Raw genomic sequence first — 13,879 nt, 5'->3', positions numbered from 1 at the left:
ACATACTAGCAGCCATGGGTTCCATTCCGACACCAATCAAGAAGACCTTTGATGTCCTCATCATCGGCTCTGGCCTCTCCGGCCTTGCAAGTCTCCACCATATCCGCAAGCAGATGCCCGATTGCCGCGTCCAAGTTCTCGACAACGGTGCGGACGTCGGCGGCACCTGGTTCTGGAACCGGTACCCCGGATGCCGCTTTGACTGCGAGTCCGTGTCTTACGGGTACTCTTTCGACAAGGAGCTTTTGCAGGAGTGGCATTGGAAGGAGGCCTTCTCTCCACAGCCCGAGACGCACAAGTACATCCGTCGCTTCGCCGAGAAGAACGACTTGTACAGCCACATCCAATTCAACACAACCATCAAATCCGCAAGATGGGACGACAGCGATCGTACATGGACGTTCGTTGACCAGGATGGAAATCAATATGTCACTACCTTTTTCTTGAGCTGCATTGGCTTCCTCTCCACGCCATCACTTCCCGCTATTCCCGGTATCGAGAACTTCAAAGGCCAGTCTTTCCACACTTCCAGGTGGCCAGAGGACCTAAGCTTGAGTCGCGACTTTTCTGGCAAGCGTGTCGGTGTCATTGGTACTGGCGCAACGGGTATTCAGACCATCACAGCCCTTTCGAAGGAGCCCAGCATCAAGTCTCTCAATGTGTTCCAGCGCTCGGCGACCTGGACCGTGCCTCTTCGCAACTATGAAATCTCTGAAGAGAAGATGGAGGAGTTGAAGAACAGCTACGACAACATCTTCAAGATCTGCCGTTCTACTCCTTCCGGCTTCATGCATATGGCTGATACCCGCAAGACTATGGAGGTCTCAGACGAGGAGCGTCTGGCTCTTTGGGAGAAGCTTTACAACGAGCCAGGTTTTGGCAAGTGGCAGGGTGTGTTTAGCGACGCCTACACTGACCGTAAAGCCAACGAGTTGTACTCTAAGTTCATCGCCGACAAGATCCGCCAGAGAGTCAACGACCCCGACGTTGCAGAGAGCCTGATACCCAAGACCTACGGTTTCGGTACTAAGCGAGTGCCCCTCGAGAGTGGTTACTTCGAGGCCTTCAACCAAGATAACGTCCATCTTATCGACTTGAAGAAGACACCAGTCGCCGAAGTTACCTCAAAGGGCATCGTGACATCGGATGGCAAAGAGCATGAGCTTGACATTCTCATTTATGCAACTGGGTTTGATGCCATCACCGGCTCCTTCAGTGCTATTGATTGGCAAGGCAAGGACGGTCGTCCATTGATCGCACCTAGCGGAACACCCAAGGGCGACAAGGCTGTATGGGTTGACAACAGGCCCTATACCTATCTTGGCATGACGGTCCCTTCCATGCCTAACATGTTCATGGTTCTCGGCCCGCATCAACCGTTCGGTAACGCTACGCGAAACATCGAGCATGCCGTGCAGGTAATTGTGGAACTCTTGAAGTACTGCAGGGAGAAGGGTTACACGTATGCTGAGGCTACGGAAGAGGCCGCAGATGGATGGACGGAGCACGTCTTTGAATGCAGCAAGGGCTCTTTGGTCAATGAGGTTGACAGTTGGATGACCGGTGTCAACACCAACATTAGGGGCAAGCAGGTTCGAAGCGTGGTGAGATACGGCGGTTCAGCACAGGAGTTCCAGAGAAGATGCAGGGAATTTAAAGAAGCTGGATATAAGGGTTTAGTATTGGCTTAGAATTGATATAGCGCCAATTATTTCGTTACACTCATTTTCATTCACACTCTTACAACCTCCAAATCCCGAAGTGGTGATGTGATCTTACCCAAATCTTGCCAATTTTGTCTTTTTGCCGCCGCGTTTCTAAGGACCATACACGAGTTGACTCGATGGCCACTTGTGTAGTCATTTGGGAAGAACACACCTCCCTGGTTAGCGATGATGAGTTCGGTCCCGGAATCTGGGATCAAATGCGCCGTCTGGATCTGCTTCTTTGATACACCAAGTGAAGTCCCTCATCCGTTTTGACCTCCCTGAATGCGTCTCCTCGGGTAAGGATTCTTGTTGCCCGCGGAAGGAGTGTCATCTCTCCGATTTCGGCCTCCATTGCGTTTGTGACAGCTGTCGCTTTCCTGTGTGACACGACCTCTTCAGTGGTTGATAAGGCGCATCGATTTGCTGGCTGATCCTTATCACATTCGCCTCAAGGTCTCTATCATGACCCAACCCCGCAACGATGCAAAAGAGACCCCCGCATCCGGGTGTCAAAATTGTCCTGCTGATAAGCATGGTTGACGCGTGACAACGCGGGAAGGGCGGAATGGCCGCGGGCGACCCCGCGCAAGACGCAGCGGGCGGGGATCTAAAACCGGATGTGGGGGCGAGCGACTCTTCATTTCAATCAGGAAAGTCCTTCCATGGAGGGGCAGTAGGTCAACGGAAAGCTACTCCAAGTGGCTTTCTAGATGCAGAAAGGAATCCAGGGCAAGTTCACGATGTCGGAGTATTTAATTGTAGATAGAGTAGATTACGCACCGCAAGCATGTTAATATCGTGTGTATCCATCAGAATCTTTGACAGTGCCATCAACCTGGAAGCTACCTCAACGGTATCCGCGTCCTCAATATTCCGCACATTTGTCTTCTTATTGTTTTTAGACCTCTGAAACGAAATGGACGTTCCTGGCTTCGCCTTGGTTACGGGAGCTGCGTCCGGCATTGGGAGAGCATGCGCCAATGCGTTTGCCCAAGAAGGCTCCGCAGGCATTGCGCTTCTTGATCTCAATGCTGATGCACTGGCTACTGTCAAGGCTGAGATTGAGGAGCAAGTCAGCAAGAAGCAACAAGCCGGAGCCAACGGCAGCTCGAAGCCCATTCAGATTCTCACTTACCCAGTCAACATCGCTGACGAAGCGGAGATCACCCGCGTTGTCAACGATGCAGCTGCCAAATTTGGCAGGCTAGATTACGTCGTTAATGCCGCTGGTATTGCCATCAAGCATGCTGGCGGTGCTGCGTTCGCCAAGACGGAGGACTGGCAACGTGTTCTCGACGTTAATATCAACGGGACATTTTACGTCCTTCGAGCAGCCGCGCAGATTATGCTTAAGCAAGAGCCAATTCTTTCTACTATTGATGGAAGACCCCTCCAGCGTGGCTCCATTGTCAACTTTGGATCTATTCAGGGCGTAGTTGGCATTACCCTATCGACTGCGTACACGACAACCAAGCATGCAGTGATTGGTCTTACCCGCACTGCGTCTGAAGATTACGCTAAAGATGGCCTGCGTATCAATGCCATTTGCCCTGGATACACGGAAACTCCTATGACAACAAAGAATCCTGAGGTATTGAAGGCTATGGAGGAGAGAGTGGCAAGTGCGGTGCCGATGCAGAGGATGGGCCACGCAAAGGAGATCGCGGACGGAGTCTTGTATCTCGCCGGAGGTCGGAGTTCCTTTGTTACCGGGTCTGCGTTGATGGTTGATGGAGGCTACACATCGAGGTAGTGTTCGTTTCACATCCTTGGAAGGGGTGGAACGCTGCGCCCGGGTCTTGAGGTTTTTGTGTTATACAACTTCCCGAATAATAGCTTCTATGCTTTTCAATTGGGTTTCCTCCCTGCTGAATTCTTGCCGGTTTGCCGATTGAACATTGCTTTCGGAGTATCTCGACAGCCTCATTTGTGGGCGCCTTCGTTGACATTCATCCAGGAAGGTTCAGTGACGAGATGTGAGTCGTCATGACTCACCACAGAGCTCGCCACCAGCCGACCGAGGCTCTAGTCAAACCCAATATTTCATATCTACTACAGCTTTCGGAATAACCGATGTTGAATCGTGCGGGTTTCAAATCAAACCCGATCATTCTCAAGCATGTTCAGTTATACATGCTCACAACTTCAGAGGGTCCGAACCGTAGTTAAGTTTTCGGCATGTGGCGCCACCTTCCGATGCTTGTCTTTGAGCTTAAAACTTACGTTTTTACCGGAGATATCGAAGCAAAGAACATACCTACGCTCGACAATGCTTGATATGATTCGTCAGTAGGAGATGATGGCATTGACGTGCTCAGGGCTGGTAGAGGCCCCACATCTTGCCGAGATGCATTGAGTTCGAATTCCATTGCCCTCAAATTGAAGTCATGGAGCCGAGGTTCAGTCAGCATATAAGTGTTGGGCGATTTGATTCAAGATAAGACAATACGTAGATAATCATTGGTCCCAATTACCCAGTCGAAAATTAACAGTCATGGTTCGAGTTGCGATTGCCGGAGGTTCCGGAGGCCTAGGCCGTGTGATCACGAAGGCCGTTGCTCGAACTGGGAAACACGACGTGTACGTACTTTCACGGAGAGTAAGTCGATGAAGGCTTTCATGGAGAAAATGTACTAACATTATCACACAGTCTCTGAGCATCTCCGAGCAGATCATTGATGTTGATTGCTTGACAGTTGACTACAGCAACGTTTCTCAGATCACCGATCTCCTGGAAAGCAACAACATCGAAGTTGTTATATCGGCCATTGGGATTGTGTTCGAAGACTCGTATTGTGCGCAAATGAACCTCATTGAAGGAGCTTCTCGTTCGACAACTGTCCGACGATTTGCACCCAGCGAGTTCGCTCTCGACTACGTTCAAGGCGTAACCCAGTATGTGTTATTCGACCCTGAACGGGAGTATATAATGACTAACTTCCGTACCAGAGGTTATCCTTTTCCCGTCCCCGGGTCTCAGATGTACAAAGCTGCCGAGTACAAAGTGGAGACCCTCGAAAAGTTGAAGTCCACCCAGATGGAGTATACTAGATTTATATCTGGATTCCTGATGGACTACTATGGATATCCCGCTGTACCCTGCCCCGTACTTCCATTGGCAGTTGTACTAGATGTGGAAAACTGCCAAGCAGCAATCCCGACCGACGGCAACTTGCCCGTGACGCTCACCCATTCAGAGACGATCGGCAGGTTCGTGGCGGCGAGTCTCGACCTGCGTTGCTGGCCAAAGAAAGCGTTGATTATTGGAGATACTCTGACTTGGAACCAAGCTTTGGCAATCGCTGAGGAAGCTCGCGGTACGATGATCCCGTCTTACCGCAGTGGCAAAGTCTTCTGACGCATGATCATGACAGGCAAAGCGTTCGACGTCAAGATCGAGTCTCTCTACGACCTCAAAAAGGGTATCATAACGGAGCTCCCCGGGAACAAGCGGCGATACATGGCACTTCCAAAGGGGATCTTGGATGCGGTGCTGTGTGTGTGGAATATCGGCTTCATTCAGGGCTTCTATGATTTAGAGGAGGGACTAGCCAATCCTGACAACATGCTGAACCAAGTGTTCCCGGACGTCCCGGTGCTGGGCTTCAAAGAGTTCATGGAAAGATGTTGGAAATAGTGTACGAACCTAGCTTATGAGGAAAAGCATTAGCTGTCTCGTTGCAGGTTTCTCCCGCTCATACCGATGACATGGCCTGCGCGACGTTCCAGGGAGTTAACATCAGCTAGAAGCTCTTCCTTCCCTGTTGACTCAGCGAGCAGCATTGGATATTGATGTTTCATCACCAGTAACGGAAGGAATCGGAAACCACAAAAGAAACACACATTAACTTTCAGACAGATATCCCACTTCAATTCAGGCAAAAGTCTAAGCTGTTTTCGAGGATGGTCCGTAACTTTACCCGAGTTCACGTCCGCGGGGGTGGATCTCGGCCGACATCGTGGTCCTCGCCAATTTCCCCCCATTTCCCCCTCATCTCGAATCATTCGTTCGGCAGCTGCGGGGCATCACAAACGCCGCCTGTGGGCACTGCGGCTTTCGCGACATCCGAGTGGTCAATTCTGCGCAGCAAGTGTCTTACGCCGCTGCTCGTGGCATCGCCTTTATCCTGCGATCTCCATCCATCGAGCCATGGCAACAGGAGCAACTCCGCATGCGCCGCATGCGGGACGCAGGTGCATGGTAGTACAAAACTGAGAAACCTTTGACGTACCGTCAATTACCCCTCACAGAATGCTCTGTTCGTCCGCCAACAATCTTCGTCAACCACTGTTTGGCGACATCTTCAACGATCGCTGAATTCAAGAATCACCCCCTCCAAGAACGTCAAAATGCCCTTCCCAAAGACAGAGGGAAAGTTGGTTTACGCCTACGATGCCGAAAAAGTCTGGGTCGAGCCATGGGGTCCCAACGCATTCCGAGTTCGAGCCACCAAAGCCCGTGAGATGCCTACGGAGGACTGGGCTCTGCTGAAACCAAAAGATACCGATGTCAAGATTTCCTTCGATGAGCAGGGTGGCACCATCACCAACGGCAAGATCAAGGCAACCATCACAGCAGGCGGGAAGCTTTTGATGTGGAATGCCAAAGGGGAACTGATTCTTGAGGAGTACTCGAGGCATCGCCGGGATGTCTTGGACCCCAAATGCAGTGCCCTTGATGTTGAGGCTCGCGAGTTCATGGCGATTGTTAACAGCAATGACTATCACCTGACCGCCAGATTTGAGAGCGTCGACCCGGACGAGAAGATATATGGAATGGGTCAGTATCAACAGAGCTTCTTCGACATTAAGGGGCACGATCTGGAACTCGCCCACCGCAACTCCCAGGCCAGCATTCCGTTTGCATTGTCATCGCTCGGCTACGGATTTCTCTGGAACAACCCGTCAGTGGGAAGAGCTATTCTTGGACGAAACATCATGAGTTTCGAGGCCAAGTCCACAAGAGCTCTAGATTACTGGATTGTGGCCGAAGACTCACCTTCCAAAATCGTCGAGGCATACGCCGACGCCACCGGAAAGGTTCCAATGATGCCAGAGTATGGTCTAGGGTTTTGGCAATGCAAGCTGCGATATCAGACTCAAGAAGAGCTCCTTGAGGTTGCTCGAGAATACAGAAGACGCGAGCTACCGATTGATCTCATCGTGATCGACTACTTTCATTGGCCGAAGCAGGGCGAATGGAAGTTCGACCCAACATACTGGCCCGATCCCGACGCTATGATCAAGGAGCTGCAAGAGCTCAAGATTGAGCTCATGGTTTCAATTTGGCCGACAGTCGACCATAAATCCGAGAACTGGGACGAGATGGTCGAGAAGGGATATCTCATCCAGTCCGATAGGGGCATTCGCATCGCCATGAACTTTCAAGGGGACACCACGCATTTCGATGCCACGAATCCAGAGGCGAGAGATTATGTCTGGAAGAAGGCCAAACAGAATTACTATGACAAGGGCATCCGTGTCTTCTGGCTGGATGAGGCCGAACCAGAGTACACCGTGTACGACTTTGACACCTATCGATATCATGCGGGATCCAATGTTTCCGTCGGCAATATCTATCCTGTCGAGTATGCGCGAGCATTCTACGAAGGAATGGAGGCAGAAGGCCAGCAAAACATCGTCAACTTGATCCGCTGCGCTTGGGCGGGAAGTCAAAAGTACGGTGCACTTGTCTGGAGTGGTGACATTGCTTCTTCGTGGAGCAGTCTGCGAAACCAAGTAGCAGCCGGCCTCCACATGGGTCTTTCCGGGATCCCTTGGTGGACAACGGATATTGGAGGCTTCCACGGTGGTGATCCTCGCGATGAGAAGTTCCGCGAACTGTTCGTTCGTTGGTTCCAATGGGGCGCATTCTGCCCAGTGTTCAGACTTCATGGATGCCGCGAGCCAGAGCAGCCTCAGCATGGTACAACCGGGGGTGCCGAATGCCATAGTGGTGCGCCGAACGAAGTATGGTCATATGGACATGAGGTCTACGAGATCTGCAAGAAGTATATGTTTCTTCGCGAGGAGTTGAGAGACTATACAAGGACCTTGATGAGGCAAGCTCATGAAAAGGGAACGCCTGTCATGCGGACTCTGTTTTATGAGTTCCCCGATGACAAAGAGACTTGGAGCATTGGTCAGCAATACATGTTCGGTGACAAGTATCTGATTTGTCCCGTGTTGCACGCCGATAAGAGGAGCATCAAGGTTTACCTGCCCAAGATCGATGGCAAGTGGAAGTCGCTTCAGAAAGGGAAAGAAGACGCATACGAGGGTGGTCAGTGGATCGAGGTCGACGCACCCTTGGATTGGATGCCGGTATTCAAGAGAGAGTAGAGACCACCCCAACTCATAACAGTTCGTTGAAATCGACGGAAAATGAATTTTGTCCGTCAGCCTTCGCTTCAAAATGCATCAATTCAACATGCAATCAACTTTGAACCTGACTCTACAGAACGTACTCCCCAAATGCCTTGTGATAGCGGACGCCTAGTACAAATGATTTAGAGTTTTGCTATCCGGGCGAGTAGTAGGTATAGACGACGATGGGGACGACGACGACGACAATAACGAAAGAGACGATAACAGGGATAGTAAGAGGAATTCAAATAGAGACGATAAAGATATTAGTAAAAGTAGTAATAGTATAACTACTTGAATGAAAATCAATTATTAAGCTTAATATAATGGAACGGGGTTTAGTAGGCCCACTGGATTTTTTGGCGTTTAGAGGTCAGATTACTAGCCTCCTTCAAGGGGCGAGAAGTTAGCTCAGATATTATTATCAGTCCTCATAGATTAGAGGCAGAATTTACTCATTTTTTTAGTAGATTTTTAAGCTTTTTATCCTATTCTTTTTATTTAAGATCTATAAAGTAGATAAGAAGTCCTTTCTTTTTTTTTTAAGATTATAAGCCTTAAAACTATAGAGTTATATAGCTATAGTAGCTCTATACGCCCTCAGGTATATATATACTACTATATTATATAGCTCTTAGCTACTAAGCTTATAACTATTTTAATAGTACCTAGAGGTAGATTCTTTCTTCTTTTAGATATCTATATAAAGCTTTAGAGAAGAGCTTACTCTTATACTAAGTAAATAGATTAATACGATATATATAATAACTATAACTATTATCACTAGCTATATAATACTAAGAAATATAATATATTAATAAGAGTTAAGTAGTTATTTATAGACCTAATTTATAATAAGTAGAGGAGTATAATAGCTAAGTATAACTTTACTAATAAGAATATAGGGATATAAAAAGACTTTAAAAAAAACCCTAAAAGTATTATAGCCTATATAGTAGGGAGTATTAGATTTTTATTTATTTTCACCCTTATTACTCTTTAATATTATAAGCTATTAAAGTTAAATTAGATCTACCTAATAAGCTTTTTAAACTAATAAGAATATAAAGCCTTATAATATTTAGATAAGATAGCCTTTAAGAACTAATAAGTTTACTATAGAAAAATAAGATAAATTTACTATAAAGTTATTAGTAGTTTATATAACCTCTAATAGATTAACTAGTAGAGGCCTAAAAGGAGGAATATAAAGTTAACTATAGAGACTTAAGATAGTATAGCTAATTAGGCCTAAAACTAATAGAGGTAAAAGTATAGCGCCTACTTACTTAGTTACACTCTTTTCTCTTTTCTCCTTTTCTTTTATTATATCTTTAGAAAAAATAATAATAATACTTAAGATCAAAAAGACTAATACTTTTAATTACTTAAAATAATAACCTATATATTCACTATCTTAATTATTAATAACTACTATAGCTAAGATATAGCTTAAAATAACTAAGGAGATATCATATAAAGATATCCTAACTCCTTATAACCTTACTACTAGAGGTAAGTCTACTAATATATTTAATATCTAAGCTAGAACGTTTAGGAATATCTAGGATTAAGCTAAAGTAACTCTAGCTTCTAAAGACAGCTTACTTAATAGCTCCTCTAGTTTATAAGCTTAAGCTATTAATATTAACCTTATTAAGGTTAACTATACTACTAATAGTACTTACCTTTATACTAAAACTAATAGAGGTAAGGAATAAACCCTTAATATTAATCCTTACTATACTTTAAATAATAATACCTATAAAGCTTAGTAGCAGCTTATAGCTCCTATTAGTAACACTTATCTTATTTCTATAAACTAGTTAATAGGAATTATTAAGTAACTAATAAAGTTATACCTTTAATATTCTATATTAATTATAATAAATCCCTTCTTAAATAAGAACGCTTTTATATTTATAAGTAATAATATTATAGATTTTATTAAGACTTATAATTCCTAGTCTTATAAAGCCTATTAGACTAATAAGGATAAACTAATAAAGGTCTACCTCTATAGTTTTAAGGACTTAAGGTAAGGTATTAAATTACTAATTAAGGACTTTAATAATTAGGAAGCTATTAAAGCTACCCTTATTAACTAATATAGTATTATAGATAAAAGCTTTTATTAAGATCCTAATAAAGAGCTTTAAGTAATTAAGGATAAGCCCCCCCTCTCTAAGATAGATATTATTAGTATTACAGCCCTCTTTAATTATATTAAAGGCTTATACTATAAAGCTACTATAAGGGAACTCCTAAGGTATTAAGACTAAGATCTTATTTACTTTATCTATAGGTACTTACTAAAAGGAGCTATTAAGGCTACTATAAAAGCTCTCTCTTATGACATTATAGACCTACTTCAGAAGCTTTAGCTAAGTATTAAACGTATAATTATTAAATAAGTAGCTAGAGAAACCTCTTATATATATATTAGTAGAAGGAAAGCTATAAAAGTAACTACTCCTCTTTTAATTACTAGTCTTATTAAACCTATTAACTAGCCTATATAAGTTACCTATATTTAGTAGTAACATAGTAACTTAAAAGTAGTAAACTCTAATAAAGTTACTACCTTTTAAGAGTAGATATACTAAATATCTCTTAATAATAAAGATACTAAGAAATAGATAAGAGCGCTTATAGCTAACGTTTAGAAGCTAAGTATAAATATTAGCTAGTAGCTTAAACTAATATAGAATAATTATATTATAGATATAAACTAAATATCTATAATATAAGGGGGTTATAAATAGCAAAGAGAGGCTAGCTAATTTATAAGCTTAACTACTATAAACTAAATATAATATAATATACCTAAGATTAAAGGTTACTACTCTTATAGAATAAATAGATACTATATAGCTAAATATAATATTATAGATAAGTTAAGGAACGCTAAGGTAGTATACTACCTAAGGGGATAGTATATTAGCTTTTATACTAATTATAATATTATTTAGGATAGTATTATTAATAAAGGATAGAAGAACTTAATACCTAACCTAATAACTATTTAGGCTTATATCCTCTAAAGTAAAGTATACTTCTAGCTAGAGGTAGTAGTAAAGTAATTTTATAATAAGTATTATTTAGAGCGAATACCTAGCCTAAAATTATCTATTTATTATTAGGAGGCTATAGTTATAATAGATAAAGCTTAGAGAGAATAAGAGGAGGCTAGATAATAAGTATTAATAACTACTATTAATTATATTAATATTAGGTATATATATAGCTATATAGTTAATATTAACTATATAAGAGATAAAGAGCTAATAGAGGTTAACGCTATTATTAGAATAAAGAATAATAACTTCTAATATACCCTATATAGTAACTCCTTAGTAAGGAAGGTTTATTTTATAGACTAAATCTTAACTTAATAAGGCGCTATACCTATAGGAGGTACTTAAGTTAAGGAAGTAGTTAAAGATGAAATAATTATATAGGTCCTATTATAACTTTAGCTATAAGGACCTACTTACTATAAAGAGACTAGGGAGCTATACTAAATAACCCTCTTCCTAGACTTAAAAGAAACCTACTCTTAAGCTATAGCCCTTTATAGTAAAAAGCAGATAGGTAATATCACTCTATTAGAATAGTTTCTCTTAGATAACTAGCTAAAATATAAATAGCTTAAGTTTTAATATATAATAATATATATAGAGCGATATTAAGACTAAGTATATAGTAGTAATATAGTTACTACTAACCTAGCTTTAGCTAATACTTATATATAAGTTAAAGGCTAAGAAGTAAGTATTAGGGAACTTATAAGGAAATAGGATAAGAAATATAGAGCTAACTTATAGTAGCTTAAGAATAGCAATCTTAGATCTATAAAAGGTAGTACTAATACACTAATAGAAGAGCTATAACCTATTAGGGGAAGCTATTATATTAATATAAATATAGTAGATATATTAATACTATAAGGCTTTAGACTAACTAATATTAAGGTCTTAGCTATAGAAGACTTCTAGTAACCCTAACTTAGAGTTACACCCCGCTCTAGTAGAGGGTATGTAGTCACTATACGTAACTTTATTATGCTTCACTTTTAAGTAGCTATTTAAATTAGATACTGCCTAGCTAAGGAATAGTTAGGGATTATTAATATTAGCTCTATAGTAAATATTATATCTAAAGACTATATTAACCTTAATAGACTTTAAAGTAGAGTTATATTAACCTTAATTATAATTAGAGGCTTTATAGATATTATATTAGAACTATAGTTTATAGGCACTATTATAGAAGATATATATATTAGCAGCTACTATATACTTAATATAGGTTTCTTCATTAGCCTATTTAGTAAGACCTTAAAAAGCTTAATCCTTAGTAGCCCTTTTATCTATTATATTAAGATAGGGCTTAGCTATATAGATAGATAGATTAATAGTAATTTTCACTACTATACTACCTAATACCTATTAAAGTATACCTTTAGTTTCTTTACTAATTAGTCTATAGTTCTCCTTCCCTATATTATCCCTAACCTAGATGTATTTAATAAGATTTAGAGCTCCTACTATATTCTTAAGGAGGAGGGAAACTAGAAGCTACTATTATTATACTTAGTATAGTAGCTAGTTTATTAGAATTAGGAATAAATAGAGCCTTAAATCCTACTATAGAGGAGGATTATAGGACTAGTAGCTAGGAAGATATTTAGATACTTAATATTAAGTAGTTATCTTTAGATATAGTAGTATAAACTAAACTTAAAGATAGAAATAAGATTAAGGGTGCTTTTAATTATAAGAGTAAGCTCTTCTAGTAAATTCTTAAGATATTAATCTAGTAAGCTATTACCTCTAAGGTTACTTTTATAACTATTAAACTTACTAAACTTAGGAACTATAGCTTAAACTATACCTATAAGAACTAGAGGATACTAGCAGACTATTATAGATTTAAACTAAGTCTAAGAAGGAGAAAAGCTTTATTATAAATAGAGGAGGTATATAAAGCTAGCCTTAATATACTAGCTGTAACTAAGGGGATCCTAAATATAATAAGGGCGCTAAATAACATTATATTCTTTAATAGGCTAGAGAAGTCCTATAAATAGCTTTTAAGTTAATAGGGTAGTAACTTAGTAAATATTTTATTTCCTTAAAATAATATCGCTATATAGTTTAGAACTATAGAATATGTTATGCTTTACTATAAAGCCCTTTTATATAAAGATTTTGCTATAGTAGATGCTATTAAGGCTTTTTAGACTATCTAAAAAGCTTAATATGCTGCTTACTATTTTAGCTTTATAAATAGAACTAAGTGGGATAAACACTAGGAAAGGGTTCTATATAAAGTAGCCCTTATTAAGTTTAAGTTTAGCCTTAAGCTTTTAAAACAGCTTTTGCTAATTAGGGTTTATAAACTAGTAGCTATTTCTAAATCTAACGATAAGTAAGGTATTAGACTTACCTAGGAGAAGGCTTAAGTTTTCTATCACTCTTAATAGGGTAAGAACCTTCTAAGTAAAGCTATTATAAAGGTAAGAATAATACTCCTCTATAAAGCCTTAAATAGAGGTTAGAACCCCCCTAATATAGTTAAAGTTAATACTATATATAAGACTAAGGATAGGAAGATCTACTTTATTAATAATATACTATTAGATAGTATTATTTTAGAAGGAGACCTTAAGTAGAAGCTTAAAATATAAGCTAAAGTTTAAGAAAAGCTTAAGATATATATTAAAAACCCTTTTATAGATCTAATTACACTTAAGTTCTCTAATATTCTAATAGGAGAGCGCCTTACTTAAGAATAACTAG

General features: G+C 40.9%; 4 protein-coding genes across 4 annotated transcripts; all 4 read left to right on the top strand.

The window, feature by feature from the left end:
- Window positions 1–14: 14 nt before the first annotated feature.
- Window positions 15–1,691, top strand: GCG54_00010510 (2-oxo-Delta(3)-4 5 5-trimethylcyclopentenylacetyl-CoA monooxygenase; the record flags this gene model as incomplete). The annotated part of the gene is made up of 1 exon (XM_045410433.1): window positions 15–1,691. One exon carries the CDS (start codon window positions 15–17, stop codon window positions 1,689–1,691), a length of 1,677 nt encoding a protein of 558 aa, XP_045257324.1.
- A 934-nt stretch (window positions 1,692–2,625) lies between these two features.
- On the top strand, window positions 2,626–3,462 carry GCG54_00010509 (3-oxoacyl-[acyl-carrier-protein] reductase FabG; the record flags this gene model as incomplete). Its single annotated transcript, XM_045410432.1, has 1 exon — window positions 2,626–3,462. The coding sequence occupies one exon, from the start codon at window positions 2,626–2,628 to the stop codon at window positions 3,460–3,462; it is 837 nt and encodes a 278-aa protein (XP_045257323.1).
- Window positions 3,463–4,203: 741 nt separating this feature from the next.
- On the top strand, window positions 4,204–5,346 carry GCG54_00010508 (Oxidoreductase swnN; the record flags this gene model as incomplete). The annotated part of the gene is made up of 3 exons (XM_045410431.1): window positions 4,204–4,308; window positions 4,360–5,026; window positions 5,084–5,346. The coding sequence occupies 3 exons, from the start codon at window positions 4,204–4,206 to the stop codon at window positions 5,344–5,346; spliced, it is 1,035 nt and encodes a 344-aa protein (XP_045257322.1).
- Window positions 5,347–6,059: 713 nt separating this feature from the next.
- On the top strand, window positions 6,060–8,051 carry GCG54_00010507 (putative family 31 glucosidase ORF2; the record flags this gene model as incomplete). The annotated part of the gene is made up of 1 exon (XM_045410430.1): window positions 6,060–8,051. One exon carries the CDS (start codon window positions 6,060–6,062, stop codon window positions 8,049–8,051), a length of 1,992 nt encoding a protein of 663 aa, XP_045257321.1.
- Between the last annotated feature and the right edge of the window lie 5,828 nt (window positions 8,052–13,879).

The sequence above is a fragment of the Colletotrichum gloeosporioides genome, assembly GCF_011800055.1.
Source record: "Colletotrichum gloeosporioides strain Lc1 chromosome Unknown consensus_101, whole genome shotgun sequence".
NCBI classification, from domain to species: Eukaryota; Fungi; Ascomycota; class Sordariomycetes; order Glomerellales; family Glomerellaceae; genus Colletotrichum; species Colletotrichum gloeosporioides.
Note: the sequence above shows the minus strand (reverse complement) of the source record. Positions and strands in the feature narration are given on the sequence as shown.